Below are 24,414 nucleotides of genomic sequence, written 5' to 3' on the forward strand. Positions count from 1 at the left end.
ACACCTTCATTGCAACGTGATGGTCTGGTTGATGAGAAACTCCTTCCCGGAAAGACAGGGAGGAACTCCCCTGGAGATCATCCGCCCCGGAACGCCTTTCCAACAAACAGGGGCTTTGGAGGGGACCTCTCAACACTGGGCAGATCCATGCGATCTCGCTGGACCCTTGGCTCGTTAGGACTGCAGCCGTGGCGAGTTTGAAGCCCACTCCTTGACCTGTCCTCGGAAAGCAGCTGGCAACTGGAGCCGGTCATTTCATGGGGCATAACGTGGTTCTGGTCTCGTGCACCAGTTGGCAACCCCGACGCTGCGTTTTGCACCAGGTGAAGGTTCAGCCCAGCTTAGAGTGCATTGCAAGGCCTCATGGGGATCCGCAAGGGCCTTAACCACCAGGCTAGAGAGCAGACAATCCTGGTTTTGGTCCAGCCTTAGGCACGAAGCCAACTGGGTGGCCTCGGGCTGGTCCCCTCTCAGCCTGGGGAAGAAGGCGGCAGTGACCGAAATCTTTTCAAGAAAACCGCAAGGACTAGTCCAGTCAGTCGCCAGAAGTCAAGGCTGACTTGAAGGCTAGCCAGCTAGCTAAATAAGGCGGGGGGGGCGGGCGGGAGATTTAGCCAAAGCATAGGGACCTGGCTGGACACCCCCTCACACCCATCCCAGCTTGTTTCAATTCAGTCTTTTTTTGCATTGTTGCCTGTTGTTCGTAATGTTTTCCTTTTGCACCCCTGGGTTTGGGCTAAAATAAAGTAACGGTCTGTCTAGTCCAGGGGTGTGTGTCAAAAAAGTCAAGATGGTGGCCAAAACTGTGCAGCTGAAGCCCCACCCCTTTCTTTCAGGGATTCCCCCCCAAAGGGTAGAAAATCATGGGTTTCTCTTAACCTGCAGGGAGATTCCACCGAGCTCATGATTGCATTTCGCTGGCGCTTGGGATGACCCGAAGGCCGAGCGCCCCGCGGTCCCGTTGTCCTCTTTTCGGTCAGGGAAGCCGCAGGACCCCACTCAATGCTTCCCTTTAAGATCCCCCCTCCCCTCCGTCTGGGCCCAGCAGCACTCAGGCCAGAGGGGACCCTTCAGGCTTCACTAAGTAACTTTAGCAATCAAAATAATACACAATGAATCTCCTTCCCTTTTTCCTTCTTCGTGGTGACTTTCAGATCCACCTTTATGAACCTCCGGCTGTAGCTTCTGATGAGGCAGCTGCTGGTGACGGTGCTGTACGCTGGCAGGAGAAAGCAGGAGACCCTCAAGCACTGCCCAAGCTTGGGAATTGGGAGGGGGGAAATTGCAAACCAAAGAAACCGACCCCAAACCACCCACCCTCGAGCTACACTGCAGAGATGTTGCGAACTATTCTGTTTTAGCCGACCTACGGCTTTTGGACAACGCTGCAGGGTTCTTGCAGCATCTTTCTAGCTGGGATCTGCGTGAGAGGGCCAGAAGGTCCATCATGTGTCCTTCTCTCCCAACTAAAAATATGGAGACAATAAACCGAATTGGCTTCCAAATCCGTGCTAGTAAATGTTTAATGTCCCACGGAGGTGCAAAGAGCAAATACTTTCCTGTGCTGTTACTTGTTCTGTCGGGCTGGTGGTGGAAAATCTGGCCCCAGGCACAGCCACGCTGAAATGATGGATCTGGAACGGAATTAAGGGGGTGTCAACTCATAATTCACCTCCCACATTTTTGCAAGTTTTGGCCAGGGCTATTTCCCACCTTCTTCCCAACGCAGAAAGACTGACTGGGGAAACGCAAAAGCCCTCTGCCGTGTTTGCCAGACCAAAGGTCCCTCTTGCGAGCAGGTGGTGGGTAACCCTTGTGCCTTTTGGCACGTGGGCATGGTCATCTGGGTGAGGAAGGCTATCTTTAGCATCCGGTTAATTTTTAAAACTGGCCTCTGAATTGGGACAGCATGCTTATATGCTTTTTTTTTTTTTAAGTGCCCTTAATTTAAATTAGCACCTAGGCCCCCCCCAGCCCCCCCAAGCTACATAGCAACCTGTGGTTAGTCTTTGCTGATCAAGTCCCTGGAAGGGAGAGTCACAAGAAAATCCAAGGGCTGGAGTTGAAACTATCCCAAGAGTAGATAATGGGAATACATTTCCATATCGAGGCCAAGAAAAGAAGTCTTTCACCTTTGTCGAGCTTTGGACCAGGTGGTCACGGCTGCCATCTTGACTTTTTTGACACACCCTATCCCCCAACACTCCTGCGCCTACCCTCTTTGAGCAATTACTTAGCCACCACAACACACAGGTGAAACCAGAGCGTAAAATGCAGAGCAGTTATTATTTCCTTTGCTGTAAGTCATGATCTTTTAGGGCTAGAAAGTGGTCCACGGGCAGCAAATGACACGTTTTACCAACTTCTTTTCCCGTTTCATTAATTTTCTTCCCCTGGGCCATGAGACAGGATGCCCTCTTCATTAAAACTCAGGTCACACTGTTGGTTTGTTTTCGTTTTGTTTTTTACAGAAATACTTTATTTGACTCCATTAAGGCAAGGGGGAAAAAAAATCACACAATGAAATTGCTCTTTACATACATTCATCAGTCTTACAGAAAAATTTAAAGTACTGTACACACAGATGTTGACCAAGATCCCCGCAGACTCATTAAATACCTATTTTATTAGACAAGCCTCTATTCTTTGAATAGGGAAATCAGAGGGTCGAACTCAAGGTTTGAGAAACTAATGGGGGTTTTACATTTTAAAATGCAAGAGAAAGGTCCAATGATGCTTGTCTATAAATCCCAGACTTTACAATTCACCATGACCTCCTGAAGAGGAGACACGGGCACTGTGGGTCTGAATTTCTACCCAGAGTTACTAAACTCATCGGGTTTAGCGGATGACAAATCTGGCTCCTCTTTGAATATCGTTCCAGCACCATTTCCAACCAGGCGGTCCCCAATGCGCAGGTCTCCCCAAAGTTTTATGAGAATCCAGAGCCGTTTATTAGAATCAGGGTAACTTAAACTTGAAGCGCACCAGAATTTTGCTTAAAAAAGTGACGCGGTTCTCATTATGGATAACCTAATGCATTTTAAGATATAGTCTGACATCTAAAAAAAGCAGGTGAAATGTGTTTCATGATTATACATTGGTTCAAACATCTTCCTTATTAAGGACAATATTGATAAACATGTGCTTTGCACAAAGCTTGAACCTGCAAATCACCCCCGAAGCTAGGAAAGTTTTTCAAAATCAAGTTTTTTTCCTTCTGTCTTATTTCTCAGCTTTTACGGTACATTGATCACAACAGCTAGAAATAATTCTTTGTGGTTCCCCCAGACTCTCAAGTCTCCCTGCCTAGCATCTTAAAACCCTTCTCTTCAGATTGGATGTACCTCAACTCCCAGCAGGCACAGCCAACACAGCCCTCGCACACAGGCATCCGGCAGAAGCCGTAATGACACGCCATAGCGTGTTATCTCACAAATGCTGCATCGCTGCAGCTGATATAAAAGATAAAAATTGTGCAATGACATCATGAGTCCCGTGACATCACTTGGCTGGCTCTGGACACCTGGGTGCTTGTGCAAGTGGAACCCCAACCCACCTGGAGGGCACCGATCTGCGTTTTAAACTTCCACAAACTATGTGGGATAGGAAAAAAGTTAACTTGATGTTCTGTAGTTGCTTATGAGGTCAGTTAAAGCTGTTTTAACGATTGGTATTTAAGTACTCTTAAGGCCAAATTTCCATCTTCATAAAACCTACTTTTGCTCCTCATTATTATCGAGGAAGATCTTTTTTCCTATGTTTGGCCCTATGCTCTCTTTAGAGTTGGGAAGAGATGACAAATGATCATTCATTCTTTTCAAGAAGCCATCTTTCCAAGTGTTCCTCAAACTTCCTATAGCAAAAAATGTACCTGAAAGCAACGTTGGTGCCATCCACCCTTTCTTTCTCGCAACTGAAGGGAAAGCAAAATCTGGTTCACCAGATGCTTCCAGATCCTCCTTGGGATCTTGTTTCACTCATCTGCATTGCGACCAGCTTAGAAGGTAGCCGTCCCCCAGACAGCTCCCCATCCCACCTGATGCTGTGCAGAACCACGCTTTATACCAGTGTTGTCCAAACTTGGCCACTTTAAGATGAGTGGACTTCAACTCCCAGAATTCCCCAGCCAGCATGGCTGGCTGGGGAATTCTGGGAGTTGAAGTCCACTCATCTTAAAGTGGCCAAGTTTGGACAACACTGCTTTATACAATTCGGGACTAAAAAATGCATAGTGCATCTGCTCTGATTCCCTTGAATATGTCAAACATAACCAACAGCTGGTCCTATTCTGCGAGCGGCACTGAGGGACACGCCACGCTTCTGTAGAGTTTGCAAGAACTCTAAGTGAACTTAGCAACTGCCCTCCGATACGTTCCAAGATGATGGCCAAGAGGTGACGTTGTGCATATTAAGAAGCATAAACTTGCATTGTTTCTCTTCCCCCATTACGGAACAGGAATAATAGGGGGACTTATAGGAGTAAAAGTGCTCAAAAAGTGCCCTGACATAGAACTACTGAGGTGCGTAATTACCGGGTACCAGCCCTTTATAAGGGGAGTGAGAAAAGAAACATGAAACGAAGTCCCAACTGGAAACTCTTCCCCTTCTCTGTCATTAAACAAACCACTAAGGATGCTTCGCAATGTTTGTCGACAACGATCTTTGGGATACGGCTTAGTAAACTGCTACAACATTTTCAGCTTCATTTTTTCCCTGATCCCTCAAGAATTGACACGGAAATAGAATTCAAAGGGAATTTGCCCATTTATAGTCAACAAGTATTTTCATCCCATTGTGGACTTTTCAGTTTACCGTGAGAATACTTTACAATTTAACAAAAGAAGCCGAATACCAAAAATATCTATTAAATCCTTGGGCTAAATCTACAATTCTTCCCTAACCACTGAGTCATAATCGTACAAGTGCAGCCTCCGTACAATCTAAATATGGAGATGAGCTCCCATTTTTGATCTCCTTTCGGTGTTTTGCTCTACAACTTGGAAATAGCTTAAGAGATGCAAGGTAACTCCAAACCATTCAGAGACAAGGCACTGGAAAGCAGACAATTATAGTACAATACAGTTGACTGAATTCTTCATTGGTTTTGTTTTATTGCTGCCTCAGACCAGGAAAAAAGTGCAGAAAAATTAAGTTATGGATGAAGTCGTAGTCAGTATTACAGTTCACGTCTGCTTAAAATGGGCATGATGAGCCTGACGTAAGCTTGCATGGCAAAAACCCATCTTTAAAGGTGGTTGCGCTTAATTTATCACTTACATTGTCAATATTATACTAGAATGCTTCCAAACAAAACTTGAGCTACAAATATTTAAACTGCCTTTACCAACAACTGCTTTACCTGAGGCAGGGGTGTCTGCAGGCATGGTAAAAAAAATCAGGATGGCGTCTGTGACGGTGCGATCAAAGCGTGACCCGCTCTTGTGTGTCCATGACGCACTGAAAGAACAGACAGAGCTCAATCCCACCGTCATCTTGACTTCTGTGGCCTTACGCTGCAGACGTTCCCGATACGAGGTCAGTCTTTATAACATGTAAGTCAGTAGAACTGAATATAAGCATTAAGGCTTTGTATCTTGCTATAGATATCAGAGGGGGCGCAGCCAACGGAAGGGGGCCAGACGCGGCAACTGCCACTGTTAACTGGCATAATTCACCAAGAAGGGTGCTACAAATCTCTCCCATGAATTTCAACGATACCGGAATCTCACCCCGTCTCATTGGATTCAAGAGCGGTACAGGTGATTTTACGGGGCTGCCAAGGTATTTTTAAAAGCTTTAGTTACAAATACAGTGCAAATTCAGTGCATGTTATCCCTCCATTTAAATTCGTTACTCGTGAAAGTCATCCGGGAGGTCAAACGATTCCTATGAAGCCTCAAGATTAAATCCTCTCCACGTAAGACAAAAAAATCGAATGCATAGTAACTGTAAACATTTACGTTACGTGATCCTCTCAAACTGGCACATCAGCACATCGATGACAAGCCGAGTATTATGCTTCCCACCAGCTCACAATGGATTTCCCACTCATCCACTAACACTTGACATCTCAGTTAGATTATTACTATTATTTAATTAACCTCCTATTGTATTTAAAACCTGTGACATTAATATTCAGTAAGATTGTTCATGTCAATTTCACACGACATGGATGAAAACCTCCAGTGCGTTCAATCAAACAGTGACATGACCTCCTAACTCTCTCACCAGAGGCAGAAAATAGGGCGGGTGGGTCCGCATGAGCGTAAAATCCCTTCCCCAACGCCCACAAAAACATGAAGTGATGGAAACAAGGGTGGGGTTATGCAATGTGAGGACGCAAGCAGGGTAGGTCTGTGCTGGGAAACCCTCGTTGTCCCACTGAAGTTCCAACGGTCTCCATCCGAGGCAGCCTAAACGCCCTTTCTGGCACGAAGGAATTCAACCCAATGCAGAAGACCAACCCGTGTAAATTCCCTTCTCAGAAAAAAAATCTACTTATCAGGTCAATGCTCCGTTATCATCCCCATCACACAGCAAACAATTCTGCCTGTTAGGTTTCAGCTAAAAATAGCATTTGAGGTCCTGGCTCCAGCTTCCTCTTCACCAAAACAAGGTCATTAAAACAGGCCATTTCAAGAAATGGTTTGGCCATGTGGTGTCTGGACCTGATTTCAACAGAATCTCCTTCAATATATATATATACTGATATATATATCAGTACTAATGATTTCTTTATGCCCCTTAGTGTGCGCTCGCTCTCTCTCTCTCTATTCTGTATGCCCCTTAGCTATATATATATAAAAATATATGCCCCTTAGCAATATATTTATTTATTTATTTATTTATTTATTTATTTAGCTAGCTAGCTAGCTAGCTAGCTAGCTAGCTAAGGGGCATAAAGAAATCATCAGTACTCCACAAGAGTTTTGATGCATAAAATCTTGCCGTAGTGTGAAATTGGTTAAACTTCATGTGCTAGGAGACAAACACCTATAAAGAATATTTAGGCAGATTCCCCTCCCACCCCCCTATTGCCAATTCACAGGGAGGCATCCAGCCGAGCGCGCGCCAATCCGGGTGCCCCGTCGATGCGGCCGCCCTTTGCACAACTCCCGTCATGTGCAAGTAAAAAGGAGCAGTGAAAGGTTATGCAACACAGAGAACACCAACATAGCAGAGGTCAAACCAGCAGCAATAATATAATATGAATGCAAGTTTCCACTTTTTTGGGAAAAAAAATTATATATTTTTAAAAAGCAGAATAGCAAGACATTTATTTTATCTCCAAAGACTGTTCACATGGTGAAAGTATGAAAAATGTTTCTGGTTCACAGGCACAGGCCTTCCTGAGCCTGTCAGTATGATAAATTAGTATTTCTTGAACAATTTGATTTACAACGGGTTTTTTTTTTTCAATTTGTTGAGGTAGTCGGTTTTACTTTGGGGAAACAAACCTTCCCAACGTTAATTTCTATCTTATTGCCCCAATCCTGAGTAATCTGAATAATAGTGCAAACAGTTTTATACCATACTTTTAGACAATGTGTTTCTATTAAAATTTATTGGCACTTAAACTGCCGTTCTGTCTGAATTCTTTCTCCCATTCTAATTCTTACGAGTCAGTTTCATGTGGGGAAGTTCAGAACTAGCATCTTATGACAGTTTAAATGATGGTAGATTACAAACAAGGGAAAGATCTGGTCAGTTGGAAGCCAGTATCAGTAAATGCCACTTTTAAGTAAAGTAAGGGATAAACTGATAAAATAAAATCACTCCCTGCAAGAAAGTTGGCTTCTAAATAACGCAAATCAACAATTTTTGCCTATGATTTCCACACAGTTTGTCCAAGACACTTTGATTATAAAAGAACTTCTAGCCTGTCAAATGTTGTTTGGAGCTCTGCAGAAAGCAGGCCTATTTTCCATGGTATGAAATCCTCACCCCTAAAATGATTAAGAATATACAGATAATTATAATTCCAATTTGATTTTAGAAAACATCAGATACTTTTCATAATTTTTAGAAATCAGGGTTTTTAAAAAAAAGTACCACCCACAAAAACGGACGCCTAAATTATTGTAAGATCTTACAAGATGGAGCTCCCGGAGAGATAATTTAACTGAGACAAATTTGGGATTTTTCCAAAATCAAAGCCTTTGTAGGGCAAACTGAAGTGATAGTTGTATATAGCATTGAAAGATCACAAGCCCCCTTTGGAATTTGTGTTCAGATGACCAAACAAAGGTGAATAAACAACCCTCGAGAATACAAAGCATTTCAAATATTATGGTTTTAGAAGATACCTGGTTACTAAATGCAATGTATTAAATTATCTGAATGATCTATAGGCCTTAAAAGTCTAACACTGTCTATGCTGGTACTTGTGACATCCACTGTCTTAAAAATACACAAGACACTACAAGTGGAAGATTTGGCTTAGACAAATCCATAGACCAGGGCTTCTCAATCGTGGCAACTTTAAGACGGGTGGACTTCAACATATGCTGGCTGGGGAATTCTGGGAGTTGAAGTCCACCCGTCTTAAAGTTGCCACAGTTGAGAAACCCTGCTGTAGATTAATCAAGCCACCATTTAAGGATTGGGCTGCAGTTTCGTCCCTTTTCAAAAGGACTTCTAGCCTCTTCGACCACCACCAAACTGGGAAATGTCCATAGTGTTAAGTAACTCTCGATTTCTCTTCCACATTTCAGTGCAAATTACATGCCGATGGTATTCAACATTGCTTCCACAAAACATGGTACTCTTCGTCCTTAAATGCGGGATTACAGTCCATTTCAATTCCAGTCTGACATCATTTGTTTAGAAAATTCAAGCTGACACCCAAAGTGAAGCCAAACTATGAGCCCCACCTTAGTCTGTAGAACTAAGGGGGTTTTAGGCCTGGGTTATCAGTCACGCAGCTTGATTCATATCAGAGTAAGAAGAAGCTCCTATTCCACCGAGATTCCAAAGTCCTTAAGATCCGGCACAATGATGGAATCCAACTTCTCTTCAAATTTGGCTGTTCCCCGCCCCCCCCCCCCGAGACTCTGCCCTCCCACCAGCCCTCAGAGGTACATTTTGAGGAGGTGGTGGGGCTAAGGAAGGAAGGAGAAAATCTTCACTCCCCCATTCCATCAGGGCTCACCCAGAGTCTTCGGTACTACACAGCTAACCTTATAGAGGCTTCACATAGTTCTATGGAACGTACTTCCTGGAAAGCATATTTAGGATTGCAACCTTAGCCAAAAAAAAGTAGTGTATTTAAAAAAAAAAAAAACTCTTCTGTGGTCACTGATCTAGTACCAAATGCAACCGATCTCAAGAACAAATTTAGATGCATCTAAAATATATCCCCTTTCCCCCTTTAATGGCCAACCCTCTGACCTTCTCTGTTTTCGAAACATCCCTGAGTTTCAAGTATATATAATTCATCCTGCAAACTGTGAAAGAAACACAACCTCAGAGCCCTTCCGGCCACTGCCCCCCCCATGGCTCTTTGGATCCCGGTCCAAACTACTAGCTTTCACCCATTAATGAAGCAGGGGACAAATGCTTAAAAGTGCAGAAACGTCAGAAGGCATTCTATTCGTGAGTTATGTTAAGTTGTGGCACGACAAAATTCCCACCATGGCCCAAATTTCAAATCAATCACAGCTTATCATCATCTCTCTCTACATTATGCAACGTCCTTCAATTACTGAATTCCTGCAAGAGAAGCAGATATTCCAGTTACCTAGATTTTAGGATCGCAAATGTTCCATCTGAAGCACAACGGAGACCATCTGGCTGAGGTGGCTGGTTGTGTCGCTACTGCTTTACCTATGGTACAAAACTGAAACCACCTTAATACATATCCCTGTATATTTCTTGTAGCAAAGGATGTAAGTGTGCATCGGATTCAGTCTTTTTGATTATCTGAACAAGCTGAGCGTGTTCTGTGACAAGCTGCCGGAGATCTGCCAGTTTCTGGAGAAGTTTGGGGAATAGGAAGATGTCATCCGGATGGTTGCTTTCTAAGTGAAGTTTTAGTACGTGTACAATGCTTTCCTGCATCTTTTCAATGTGTCCTATGTTTACCAGGCCTGGCCGATCTGTTCTCAAAAACAAAAATATTGTATTATGTTATCCTATCACTGCTAATGGGCATCAAGCACTTATCTGCACTTAGTCCAGTGAAAGTCCCTTTATTACTCAGGGGCTATATTGTCAATGCCCAGATACTATACAGGTAGTCCTTGTTTAGTGACTGCCTTGTTTAGCGGCTGTTCGCAGTTACAACGGTGATGAAAAAGTAATTTTCACCCGTTGGGGGGAGATGGGCGGCATACAAATTTAATAATAAATAAATAAGTAAATTCTGTGACCAATCCTTCCATTTATGACCTTCACAGGTCTGTAAAGGAAAGGAAAGCTGAAGTGAGATCATAAGCACAGTTGCGGTTTCACGTAGCGATTGCTTTGCTTAATGACTGAGTTGTTGGTCCCCACTGTGGTCGCTAAATAAGGACTACTTGTACCAGCTTGTTGGAAAACAGCATTATTTTGCATGCCTTTGAAAAGGATGCAGAACTTTAATTTTTGGTTTCATTACCATGGTAGCTATTTATGGGATTATGATCCTTGGTTAACTATACCTTGTTAATTTTAAATTACCTTGAACTGTTTACCTCCCATTTTTCCAGCCCTTTTAGTGAGTATGTTACAAACTCTTTCATATGGAAAGAGCGGCATGCAAAACCTGAAACGCTCCTGCAGTTGCCAGAAGAATATTGGAATAATTCTGGTAAGATCTGAATAACAAATATTGAATTCAGAATATAAGGAACCCAGAATACCTGTTTGGAGTCTGAAGTGGGTCCCTTTTTGAGCTGAAAGCAGGACCCTTATTGAGAGACACACTCCATAAAACATACTGCTATTACAGGAAAGACAACGGTAAATGAAGGCTTACCTCCACAACATATTATAGCAGCCACGAAGAGAGAGATGTCACTGTCATCTAACTCCAAGGCGTTGAATTTCATTGCAAAGTCAAACTTCGGCTCCATGATATCACAAAAAGGCTTCCTTAAGCTTTTGAGGAATTCTCGCGTTATGAAACCATTTCCATAAGCAACAAGCATGCCATCTTTGTTCATCATGGAGGCCAGCATGGCAAAGATGGCTTCATAAACCCCATATTTCAACAGGGTCACCTGGTCATTCAGGTCTAGGCTACAGAAGCCAGGAATTGATTTGGCAAATTCCGTAAGTTCTGTGACAGCCTCCACCGAGGTGCACTGGCAGCAGTGGAAAATTCTCACCTCGGCCTCCTTGTTCTGGATGCCGTTGCCCACCAGCTTTGCCACCAGTGTCTTCTCGGCCATGCACAACGTGTCCATATCATGTATGACAAATGGCTGCAGTGAAAGAAGAAGAGCAGGTCCTTCAATTAAGTAACTGTCAGGAACAATACAGTGCAACAGATGTGGTTCGGGAAGTTCCCTTTTGAACCTCGGGCACTGTTATTACAGATTAATGTGGACTCCACCAACTTAACAATAATTTAAAGAATATATAGTATTTTGACAGCAATAGTGGTCATTACACATACCCGGTAATTCTCATGGTTATTCTCTGTGGCTGTGCTTGCAATTACGCACTCTAAAATCTGACTAAAAATGATTATTTGACTCCTGGGTTGCTTCTGTGCTCGTGCACAAAAGCGAGCCATTTGCATCGGGCAGGTTTGTTCTGCACCTTCGTGCGCAGGATTCACACCACGTCCAAGGAAGTGCGGGCTGACTCCAGAGAGAAAAGAGGTGCAGGAGGACAAACTCTGTTAGCTGGAGGCAAAGCAAGGCAGGATCCAACTCAAACAGGTTTGCACCCTTGGAACAAACGGGGGCACACACAGACGCTGCATTTCTGCCCCTGTGTGTTCCGAGGCCCCACTTGTGATGCAAATTCGGATCATTGCACAATCACGATCATTTGCTCAATTACCCGAACTGAAAAGTTTGAGTGTGTTTCTGTTTGAGCTGGATCCTGCCTTGCCTTCCCCCCAGCTAACACAGTGTTAAAACACATCAACAGGAATGCTGTTTCTAAAAGACACTGTTCTTATCCCTTTTGCATAATTGTTCCAGAAAAGCTAAACGGCTTTGTCAAATTCATTTCAATCTACCAGCTCAGCACAGAAACAATATTCGGAACGGTTCAGAACCTTAAGAACTGGCATCATGAACTGGACCATCTTTCTCAACACTGCAGATGAAAAAACAACGCCTCTGTTTTCACCCCAAGAATGGTCTGAATTCTATTACATACCATGTGGTCCTTGCTCCTACATGTTACATTCATAAACTCTACAGTAGCTTGTTGACTAGAGTTTTAAAAGAAAAAAGGTGTCTGTTATTTTGGTTAGGTATTCGAGAAAGAAAACCACACTTGCTACATCTAAAATAAAAAGCTGGAATTAAGCGGGAGCTAGAAGACGTCTTGGGGTAAAAATTAATGGGATTTATTTCTGAGTGGAGGGACTGTAAGTGCATTTCATTGTTCCTGCAATTATTTTGGCAACGGAAGAACTATTGAATGCCATGGCATTCTAATTAGCAGGATACTTAAGTGTGGCCTGGATGGCAATGACAATTAGGCGAATACACAGCTTGCATGAAAATCATACTCATCAATAATTCCTCAAAAACTGAAATAAAGTATTAACAAGGGTATCACAGGATTCTGTTTTGGACCCAGTGTTCTTCAATATCTTTATTAATGACTCGGGGAAAGAAGCCCAGGCAACCGATCCTGTAGATCAGTGTCGTCCAAACTTGGCCACTTTAAGATGAGTGGACTTCAACTCCCAGAATTCCCCAGCCAGCCATGCTGGCTGGGGAATTCTGGGAGTTGAAGTCCATTCATCTTAAAGTGGCCAAGTTTGGACGACACTGCTGTAGATCCTCCATCAAGGTCATCTTCTTTACTCCTTACAAAGGAAGGCTTATTATGATCAGAGGACTAGAAATTAAATTTTAAATTTTAGAAAGAAGAATTCTGGGAGTTGAAGTCCATTCATCTTAAAGTGGCCAAGTTTGGACGACACTGCTGTAGATCCTCCATCAAGGTCATCTTCTTTACTCCTTACAAAGGAAGGCTTATTATGATCAGAGGACTAGAAATTAAATTTTATAAAGAAAGAAGGAAGGGACTGTGAATGTTTAGTCTGGAGAAGACTAACACCCCTGTAAGGCAGCCGTGCAGAGAATCAAGTCCTGTTCTCTCTCCTTCCAGAGCACAGGACATGGAATCATGGATTAAGCGACAGAAGGGCAGATTCCAACTGAATGGCAGACAAAACTGCTTAACCTCCAAAGCACGCTGATAGCCGATCCCTTCACTGCATGTGCTGAAGTGGATATCAGGGAGCCATTTATTAAGGATGGTTGAATTTGGATCTCTACGCTGAGCAGGGCTTAGACAAACGGCCTTTTCAAACTCAAGGATTCCAGGCCCCTTAGGGTTCATTTATTGATAAAATGCTTAATCCCAGAATGTGCCATAGATGTTTCCCTTCAGGTCAGGTCTACTCTCACAGAAGCATTTTTACCAGATCCTGCAGCATCACTGTTTTTAAATGCTTGTTACGTGTTGCCTGCCTTTCTGTATACTCGGTTCTAGCGATGCGTTACGTAAACTCAGTTTAGTTCTTCCACAGGAAGTAATTGCAGAAACTGATGTCCAGTTTTCCTCCATGCCCTTGGTTTGGAATCAAAGACCACGCATGTGGCTATTCCTAGCTAAGCATTTCCTAAATACGTGTCTTAAGAAAAGCATCCATGATTCAGCAAGTGAGGCTTCAGCATGCTGAATTCCCTCCGAATCATACCCCCAAGTACCATAATGTCACAATCCACCACTTATTTTATGCACTATTTGAATATAATTCCCAGATATTATCTGGATTGCAAAAAAGGGGTTTTTTTTGCAAGGGGGTTGTGATTTTCATTTGTTTGGTAAACTGTCTTGGTTGCTTACTGAAGACTGGGACATACAGCCCTAAAGTATCTGGAAAATAAAGCTGTCACTCAATTACAGAAACTCTGACCATGTAACAAATTAAGCAATTTAGTATGTTTGCCCAGGGTTGTCAGTGTTAATCAAAACTTTTTTTAATATAAGGAGCATATGCGCATCACAAAAGTCACTATTGTCGGAAAGAAGAAGAATTATTATCTAATTAATGTCACTTTATAAGTACATTCACATTTCTTCTCTTAGATCTACATTAGTGCGCCATTTACGTGGTTTGCTTCTATGCAATTCTGTGATGGTGAATACTTACAGGATTGTTACTGGCTTTCCCCACAAGTATGAGCCTGGCTTTGAGCTTGGTCATATTAAAGTTTTTCAAATAGGCTTCATAAATTCTCTTGGCAAGTGATTTAAGATCCGCGACTTCGGAATTTTCTATACAAAGTTCACCTGTTTGAATTTCAGCTTTCAGCTTTGCCTTCTCTGATCTGGGCATCCGTCCAAATCGAATTGCTGAGGGGAAAACAAGCATTTCAAAGGGAGCATAACAACGCATGCACTCTCTCGCCCACAGCTATATTCTCCCATTCTGGACTCAACCGTAAGTTGGGCTGTGCGAGGACATTAGATTAGCACTGCGTAGACCCGTGTTTCTCAAACTTCAAGATGTGTGGACTTCAACTCCCAGAATTCCCCAGCCAACATCTTAAAGTTGTCAAGTTTGAAAAACACTGGTGTAGATGCACTCAGCTTCAATGGCATTAGGAGAGAACAGACCAGGGTTACCTACAACTTATTGTTGACCGAGACATCCTTTCTATCTATATGCAACCAACCTCTTCTGGGCAAATCCTGAACATAGCAAGACTACACCTATCAGAAAGCCAATAGGATTCAACCTGTGCTGGTCAGCCTTCCTTTCATTTCAAGGGCACTGACTGGGATTGACCCCAATTTCCTAACCTTTTGCAATCATGCTTCATGGTCTGCTCTACCTCACTGTGGCCAAACTCAAGGAGGGCAAAAAACAGAACAAAACTAAACTCAAGGAGGACACACACAAGAGTGAGTGTGAAAAGAGTAAATATACCGAGAGGTCAAGGTGAGGAGGAGGAAAGAGAGAGAATCATATTGAGAGGCTCTACTGAATCATATTGAGAGGCTCTACTGAGGCAGGGTGAGAAGTACCACTGAAAGCTGGAGATGCAAAGAAATCTATGGTGGCTTTGCTGATTTTATTTTAAGATGTAGAAGGGAAAAAAGAAAGGTAAGCAAGAAAGAAAACTTTACAACAGTCTAACAGACACAAGAAGAGGAGGCAAAAGAAGGGGGGTGGCATTCTTATGGGGTAACAAATCCATAGAGTAGGAGAAGGGAGAAATCTACTTAATTCACATGTGAATTTGAACCAATACATGGACTAAAAATTATCATTCAAAATTACTCCTCCCAATTGTTAATGCGGATTGCCATTAAAGATTTGTCCTGAGGGAAGCTGAACGTATGTATCCATGAAAAAATGTATAACGATGCATCTCATTAGGGAAACTCTTTACAAAACGATGTGCATTAGGCAAATCCAAACAGCGGTGCACACTTTCGGAAGAATATTGTTTTTATGCAAACTTATAAAAAAAATCACAAGCTCAATAAACCAAAATGAGAAACTCAGAAAACATACATCTGAGAGAGTTTACTCGTCTCCAGAAGACAAAGAAGAGAACCAGTACTAAGGAATGCAGCAAAAGCAGAAAGAAGGAAGATCTAATGAAAAAGGAACCATAAGGCAGTGTTTCTCAAATTCAGCCACTTTAAGATGTGTGGACTTCAACTCCCAGAATTCCCCCAGCCAGCATGCTGGCTGGGGGAATTCTGGGAGTTGAAGTCCACACATCTTAAAGCCACTGAGCTTGAGAAACACCATATAAGGAGAAAAGAGTGTCAACACAGGTCATATAAGGGGGTTAAACTCAAATGTAGTAAACCCTTGCAAAATTGTCTTCTTGAATTAATAAATACCTACAAATGGGTCTCAAAATTATAACTTCAATCTAGGTGTCAGCATCACGTAGCAATCACGAGTATACCATTACTCAGAGGTCTCTCTTCACCTGAACCCAAGACTGGTTTGAGAGGCTGCAAAGGAGCCTCCTAAAATGAGGACCTGACTTTATCCTTCTGACTCCTCAAGGATTACAGATCCCCTTTCCACACTACAGAAAGAGAACAGTGGACCTTTCAGACTTAGGCCTGTCTTAATCTAATCCTAAGAACAGAAACCAGCTTTCTGTTCTTAGGATTAGCTGATTCTTCTGGAGCTAACAAACCAAAGTAGCATAGGAACTATATACCACCAGTATTATCTGCATCTTCAAGCTCTGTTGCACATCCTGGATGCAGTTCTGAGATCCAGGAACTCGGGAACCGAGAGGAAGGGCTCTGTCTTTTTGGAACTCAATAGCTCCAAAGTCTTTGTGAAGCTGAAGCTTGAGAATTTCACCAAAGTGGTGCGAGATTCTTTCCCACGTGGGAAAGTATTTAGTAATCAGAGATGGAAAACTTCTTTCACGGCAGTTGTATATTTGGACTGCCTAAATGCCATGTCTCCTTTTTCTAAACTTGTTACCTGCTTCACTCTCTCTAGGTATGACAGGGGAAGATATCTAAAGAAATAACTAAATATATTCCTTTAGCATTTACAGAAAAAAAAGGCTGGCGCAAAATGAAAGCCCCAAAATCCTACGTAAAACTAAAATATGGTTACTGGTGCTTGAAAGCAGATGGTAGGATGTGCAGCAATTTCAGTCTGAAACCTTTATTGAGGAACAGACACGCCATCACATTGTGTCAGAAATTCCTTAGAAAAGATTTGCAATTCTTGTCAGACACCTCCAACACAAATGAATTCTAAGACAAAACAAAGTGTTGTTCATGATTTAGGATTAAGGTAGCTTACTGCTCTTCAAACCATGAGTAAAAGCTATACTAATCCTACAAGCTTTGCGGGATTTACACCGTAGCCTCTCTTGGGTCTGCAGTGTGAGATGGCAGAGGAAATGAAACCTAAAATAAATGTAAGCATATATGTGTGGTTTTTAAAGACCATGGCAATCCGGAGACCAAAAATAAGGTACATGTCGCACCAATTTGCCTGTACATAGAAATACCTTGAGGAAGGAAGAACAGAATAAGCAGACAGAATGATTAGCCAATCGGGGAGATGTCATCAGATCCCCCCGTCCCTGCAATAAATGAATGGCTCAAGGCCAGGTAGGATTCTGTTGCTCTTGCTAGGTCATGACACAGCAAGGAATTAATTCCATATCAAGCTTTGGAATTGCTCAACTAAAAAAAAAAGAAAGAAAGAAGCATTTACCTGCCCTTTTGACATTCAGTATAGCGGATTATGTTCAAAGAACATAAATGGAAGGAAACAGCACTGAGCTAAATCCCGCTATGTATAGGTTAATGTACAACATTTGTGCGGGGTTAGAGATTAACAAAAGGTTGCACAAGTGTTTGTGCAAGGGCGTCGTTGCGTTTGTACTGAGGTTCACTTTTCCGGCACAAGTGGGCAAACGGTCTAGGACAGCAGGGGTTACGCCTCGTTGGATGGGTCTAGCCCCTTCCGCTTTACCCCCGCGCAGAGGACCTCAGCTGGCGCATCCAAAACCGAGGGATGCCCTTACCTACCATTATGAGACATTCCAACGGAAAGGCACTTCTGAAAACGACAGTATTGGCACTTGTTACGGTTCTTTTTCTGGATTTTGCAGTTGCGATCGCATCGGTCGTAAACCAGTTTTAGCCTGATAGTTCGCCTGAAGAAGCCCTGGGGACGGGATGAGGAAACAGAGCGTAAATACTTGGAAGGGGGGCCTTATTAGTGCTGGAGTCGTGCTTGAACCGCCTGTGCTGCCAGAAGAGCGACCAAGGGAAGCGGAAGGGCCGCAGCCCGTCTCGGACTCCACATGGCTACGTAACAGTGAACTCCTTCAGGCTTGTGTTAGCAGAATATGGCCTGTTAGCCTGTAAGGCGTCAGCACATCAGGCCTCCTTACTCTAATGAGCATTTCTGCATATTGATAGATCCAAAGATCAACATTTTTCAGGAACTTAATCTGTTTCCAACTTTTCCAGGCCTAGCTTCAAAGGTCACAAATCCAGTCACGCGGGGACTCCCGTTAGTAAACAGCTAAACCCCTCCTCTTCAACATCTCGGTTACATTCCTGGAAATTGCAGGTATTTTACAACATCGTTAAGAAATAGGGAATTGCTCTCCCTGGAGAGGGAGACGGCCTAAGGTCTCTTAAACCTAATGCCGAGATGAGCAACTTTTCGACAGCTGCGTGTGCGCAAAAGAATCGATGTTCTCCACAAAGTATGTTCTGCGCTATGAGGGAGAATCTCATTTTCATGCTTCTCAATAGCTCTGCTGACAACTGCTGCTTTATGCTATCCTTCACGCTTCCCATAACGTTTGGTGCCATTGTAAAAAAACACGTTCAGCGCTGCGTGCTGGTGACATACCTTGCAGCCTTCACACGCATGGACTCCATAGTGATAGCCCGATGCTTTATCTCCACAGATTCTACATTCAATGTTTAAAACCACACTGGGGAGCTCATCTTTGCTATTTGGAAGAGCGGCAAGATTCACAGATGAGGGGCTTGATGCTGGTGAAAGAGAATCTACAAAGGGAAGGAAGAAGAACCCTCAGCAAAAGCTCTGGTCATCCCCGTCCACCTACCTCGAACCCCATTACCTGAGTAGTTCTAGCCAGAATGGCACTCTAGATGCTCAAGAGATCAGAAACGGAGGAATCCCAAAGCTTACAGACACCCAACATACGCTCAGAAAAAGTCTCCAGAGGAAGGGAAGCTTTTAAAACCTAGCCCTATGTGGACAAAGCTTCTTCCATTGCCTGGGAATGCTGGGGACTTGCAGGAAGAACAGGAAAGTGGGCAAGAAGGAGTGGAAGGGCGGGAATATTTTGTCCTGGCACACCCCATGCTGTCCCGTCGGTTCACTCTTACTCCAAATTCAGGCAGGTGACTTTGGAAGTGACCTCTACTTAAGGCTGAGGGAAATTTAAGACACAGGCTGAGCTTACAAAGCAGAAAAGGAATACAGAAAGCAAAGCACTTGCCATCTTGACCATGCCCCTCCTGGCTGGTGAAAGCAGCTCGGGAGGTGACATGTGGTTGGATCCAGGCGACGGTTACTACATCCTTGCAAGAGGGAGTGTTTCCGGCTGCCTTCAAGGAGGCGTTGGTGCACCCCCTCCTCAAGAAACCCTCCCACCGTACTGGATCCCACCGTACTGGACAATTTTAGTCCAGTCTCCCACCTCCCCTTTCTGGGGAAGGTGGTTGAGAAAGTGGTGGCTTCACAGCTCCAAAGGGTTCTGGAGGAAACAGATTGTCTGGACCCCTTCCAGTCAGGTTTCAGGCCTGGCTATGGAACGGAAACGGCATTGGTCGCACTCATGGATGATCTCTGGCGGGAGCGGGATGGTGGAAGTGCAGCCATCCTTGCTCTCCTTGATCTCTCAGCGGCTTTCGATACCGTCGACCACGGTATCCTGTTGGGACGGCTCAGGGAATTGGGGGTGGGCGGCACGGTCTTGTGCTGGTTCGCCTTTCTTCAGGGCCGGTCCCAATCGGTGGTGACAGGGGGCGAGAGGTCCCATCCTCGGCCCCTCCTCTGTGGGGTGCCGCAGGGTTCGGTTCTCTCCCCACTCCTTTTCAACATCTACATGAAGCCGCTGGGTGAGATCATCTGCCACCATGGGATGAGGTAGCATCAGTACGCTGATGATACGCAATTATACATCTCCATCCCTGGTGAAGTAAGTGATGCTGTGGCCGCCTTTTCTCAGTGCCTGGAGGCTGTGGGGGTCTGGATGGGGAGCAACAGGCTTCGGCCAAACCCTGGTAAGACGGAGTGGCTGTGGGTCAATGGCTCCTCTGTATCCGGGACTTTGTCATCCTTGGTGCTGGATGGGGTGGCACTACCCCAGACAGACCCAGTGCGTAATCTGGGGGTCCTCCTAGACTCACGGCTCCTGCTTGAGCAGGTGGCAGCCGTGGCAAGGAAGGCCTTTGCACAACTTCAGGTTGTGCATCAGTTACACCCTTTCCTGGATCGGGATGCCCTTCGAACGGTCACTCATGCCCTTGTTATCTCCCAGATAGACTACTGCAATGCACTCTACATGGGGCTACCCTTGAAGAGTATCCGGAAGCTACAGCTGGCCCAGAATGCGGCCGCGTGGGCTATTTTTGGAGCCCCGAGAAGGGCCCATGTAACACCATTGCTCCGCAAACTGCACTGGGTACAAGTTTGCTTCCAGGTCCAATTCAAGGTGTTGGTTATTACCTTTAAAGCCCTACATGGCATGGGGCCAGTTACCTAAGGGACCGCCTCTCCCCTATGACTTCACCCAGTCCCACCCGGTCGCACAGAGAGGGCATGCTTCGGACCCCCTCAGTAAAAGAACTCCATCTAGCGGGGTCCAGAAGGCGGGCCTTCTCTGCGGTAGCCCCCGCCCTTTGGAACATATGCCCCCGGAGATGCGATTGGCCCCCTCACTCCTGGCCTTCCGAAGGGCCTTGAAGACCTGGTTCTGCCACCTGGCCTGGGGCGGGGAGGGAATACTTCAAGCAGGGGGATGGCTAGCCCTGTAGTGGCCAGCTCTCCGCAGCCTGATTTTCCATCTTCTTGGATCTTCCTTTTTTAGTATTGTTTTAAATTTTGGATGTTTTATGTGTTTTACATATATTTATAGTTTTAATGTCTTTTGTAAGTCGCCCAGAGTCCCCTATTGTGGGGGAGATGGGCAGGGGAGACATCCAATAAATAAATAAATAAATAAAGGAAGGGAAGTCTTATCTCACACAAATGTCTGAAGGAGGAACCAAGAGTTTGACAACTACGTTGCTTCCCATTTCTAGAACTACAGGCCTGAACTGAATTTTCTTGTTCCTCCAAATACTTTGTTTCAGGACTGGAAACCGTCAGCGGAGGGGGGGGAAAGGTTTCTCAGGATGGGGGCCAAACAGAGCCTCTTAAATGGCCAGCAAGCTGCAGAAGGCCTTCTGCTGATGTAGCGCCAACAGTGGAAGGGACGGTGCTGAAAAACAGTGGTCCATGTTTCCTCGTTTGGGAGAGCTGGGGCATTCATGGGCAAGTAATTAACTTCCAGCATTTCCACTTTTTTGTTTTGTTTTTAAGCCAGACAATGTCCCCACTCCGTAATTTGGATAGTTTGTCACTAAATTTCTGCAGCACGATCTCAGGGTGCTTCAGGAGCTGCAAAAGGATGGGGTTGGCCACCCTTGCTTTAGCATCAAGTAGCATCACAAGAAAAACTCAAGTACTGGAAGAAAACAGGTATCCTTTATCACTTTCTCAGTCCTGAAAATCACCCTTTCCCCCCTCCCAAATAAAAGTCTGAACAGCGTGAATCAGGAGCCAAAGCAGGAATATTCACGGGGACAAGAATTCTTGATGGGACCCTAAGAGCATCCAGTCCAGGCCTTGCCAAAGCGGAGTACCTACTCTTGAGGCATCCCTGAAGGACAGCATAACCTTCTGCTTCCCAACCTCAAATGAGATCCACCACCTTCCCAGACAGCGTGTTCCCTATTAAGTAGCTCATACTAAAGTCACTCCAAAGCGTAATGTTTTTCCTTTGCCCATTAGTTTTTCTGCTACACCCTGAAGCAAACGGCTAGTTTGCTATGTCATCCAGGTAGTTGGTTCAAGGTTCAACTTGGAGTTCTGAATGCAGGGCAACTGCCTGCATTCCAAAAGTGACCGAGAGAGGTAAACAGAAAATATCCCTTTTGGAACATAATACACCACCACCACCGTGGAAAGCAACGTTTATATAAAGAAGGTCTTTTTGCTTAATTTGAATTCAGTTTCTTGAAAGGCTAAGATGACCAGAATGAATTTAAGTCACTGCAATTTATCTTATAAAAATGCAGGCCTCTTCCCAATAAATCTTATTCTATATCAGGTCTATATTTCTGTACGAATGGTGTCCTTCTCAGCATCTTCATCTCCTCTCCTCTCAAAAAGAATTCCAGAAGTAATGAAAAGAACGTCATGCTTTATAGGATGGGTGCAGCCCACGTGGGGGTCCCTGGGGATACACATTTTAACATGCTAATTACCTCCACAAAAATTACTCCAGACCATTTCCAAACTTTATAAAATCTGAACGGTAACAAGTGACAGCACATAACACACATACTCCAACGTTCCTGTCTGAATTAAGAGCATGTACGATTATTTCTAAAAGGATCCTAGACCAGGAAAAAAAATCTAATTTCTGTCTAAGCAATTTAGAAAATAAAGCACTTGAAACAATTCTTATCTATACAAAATACAGGCATTATGAAATGATGCCCATCACTTTACCTCCTTAGGTTATCATTTGCTTTTCAGAGCTGCCTAGGAGCCATTATGGCAAATCTATCTACACGATGTAAGATAAAATCAAAGGCGGTGGCCATGCATTACTTGAAGATAATCTGAATAAAGTTTTCATTATCTTTCATTATCTGATAACAATCAAAAGATTTTACCTGTATGGACAGATCCATCCGATCCATTTGCCAGCGACTGGAAGTCAGCTAACACTCCAGAGCTTTCCGCGCTTATAGATGGTGAAAGTTCTGTCATGCTCTCCATCTCTTACAAAATATCTTAAGATAAAGGAAGAGAATCTTGATAGTCCTTTAAGGGAATAAAGGGGCAGAGCTGGCTTTCTTCTAAGTCCACCATTTTGATGAGGTCAATTGTGTCCATCAGCATGGATCCCATGTCTGAAAGGTAAACACAGATTTTGCAAGGCAACTGAAGCCATTCATTTGTGGTGGGTAACCCGCTCTACCCCCTGCCCTTAAGCCTTTTGAGCCAAGGCTGGCTCATGGAAAGAGGCTGTGTGTGTTTGGAGGCAACACAATTCCTGCAATGGCTTGGGCGGGGGAAGCCATCATCATGAGACCAACGTCTCATCCAAAGATTCACGTACAACACACAAATGCTCCTTCTTGTGGCTGGGAACTTTGGTGGCGCAAATGCTATCTCAGACTCACGGCTATTTCTGATGGCTCAAACGCAAGAAAGAAACTGAAATAAAACTTGCAATCATATTTATCACTTCCTGTGACTCAACAATTCTCACTGGAAGGCGATGGGACAGGGTGAGGTTAGAGCTCGGGGGTTGTGTTGCTCAATGGACAGTTGCGGGCCATCTGGAGTTGTTCTTCAGAAGATGGGTGGCCATGTAAGTCTTTTAAAGAAATAAATTATGCCTCTTTAAAATATAATTTGCCTTTTTGGGCCAGTCAAAGGAATTGGCCATGACATCTTTGAAACAATGCCTCACGGAGATTTTTGCTCAGCCTACTGATCCTCTTTTTAAATTCTTACCCAGGAAAGTCCCCCCTACTATATATTCAGTGCAGGGTTTTTCAACCTCAGCGACTTTAAGACTTCAACTGGGACTTCTGGGACTTCAACTCCCAGAACTTCCCAGCCAGCATAATTTAAGGGGAAGGACCACAGTCCAATGGCCAAGGGTTGCGAAGAAGCTTGGCTGCACTGCCCGTTTTGAGCATTTCTGAGCAATTTGGATCCTCGAATCTCCTTTCCCTTGGGAAAAATCTGCCAAGCAAGCATTAGGCCCTCCAACAAAACCAAACAGAACAGACATTCGCAGTTTCCCCCAGCACACATCACTGGAGACAGTCCCATCCCTGCTCAGTCAGGGTGGGGCTTCAGAGGGAGACCCGAGGCCCCGTTTATTTCGTCATTCTGGAGCTCCGTGCCAAGGCAATGCCAACACACACGTTATTAGCATCGGTTAAGACTGGAAGAAGCAACCCACATTTTCTGGCACCCGTTCTGAGGCCCCCCGGGGCCAAAAGGTAAGAAAAGCTTCTGGGAAGTTCTAAGCAAGCTGGTATTTCTCATGGGGCGGAGGGCTTTGAAAGTGCAAAATAGGTGCCTCAACTCCCTGCAAGGCTTAAGACATCCACCCTTAACCCTCCCCAAGATGATGCCCCACCCTCTATTTGCCCTCCCTGCAGGCCAAACATAGAAAAGGGTATGGTCCCTGGCGGCAAAAAAGGATGACCAGCCAAGAGGTAGCCAGAAGCCAAGGCATACATTAACAATCCCTTCTGCGTAGCACATTCATGCCAAAACCGCCAGATAGAGCCAATTTTCCCTTCTTCTTACCTGTGATTCCCCACCATATTTGCCATCTCTCATTTTTAATGGTTGGGTTTGAGGGGATTTAATAAGGCTCTTTCCTTCTCACATGTATCCCCCTGGGGTATATCGCGGGGGACATATTAAGGAGAGAGAGA

The 24,414-nt window shown here is 44.3% G+C and overlaps 1 protein-coding gene across 5 annotated transcripts in view; it reads right to left on the reverse strand.

Annotated features, from left to right (window-relative positions):
- Positions 1–5,787: 5,787 nt before the first annotated feature.
- The window catches only part of PPARA (peroxisome proliferator activated receptor alpha), a 33,055-nt gene continuing 14,428 nt past the window's right edge, over positions 5,788–24,414 (reverse strand). For all 5 annotated transcript variants that reach the window (XM_088147598.1, XM_088147852.1, XM_007425927.4 and 2 more), the window contains 6 exons: positions 22,624–22,863; positions 18,557–18,717; positions 17,719–17,857; positions 14,336–14,538; positions 10,961–11,408; positions 5,788–10,100 (listed from right to left, as the gene is read on the reverse strand). In XM_088147598.1, the coding sequence (XP_088003724.1) occupies positions 9,853–10,100; positions 10,961–11,408; positions 14,336–14,538; positions 17,719–17,857; positions 18,557–18,717; positions 22,624–22,729 (1,305 nt within the window). In that variant the 5' untranslated portion in view covers positions 22,730–22,863 and the 3' untranslated portion in view covers positions 5,788–9,852. The remainder of the gene's footprint in view (positions 10,101–10,960; positions 11,409–14,335; positions 14,539–17,718; positions 17,858–18,556; positions 18,718–22,623; positions 22,864–24,414) is intronic.

This window comes from Python bivittatus, unplaced genomic scaffold (assembly GCF_059951505.1).
Source record: "Python bivittatus isolate LINGU-HERP-01145 unplaced genomic scaffold, Pbiv_v1 ctg000010_np1212, whole genome shotgun sequence".
NCBI classification, from domain to species: domain Eukaryota; kingdom Metazoa; phylum Chordata; class Lepidosauria; order Squamata; family Pythonidae; genus Python; species Python bivittatus.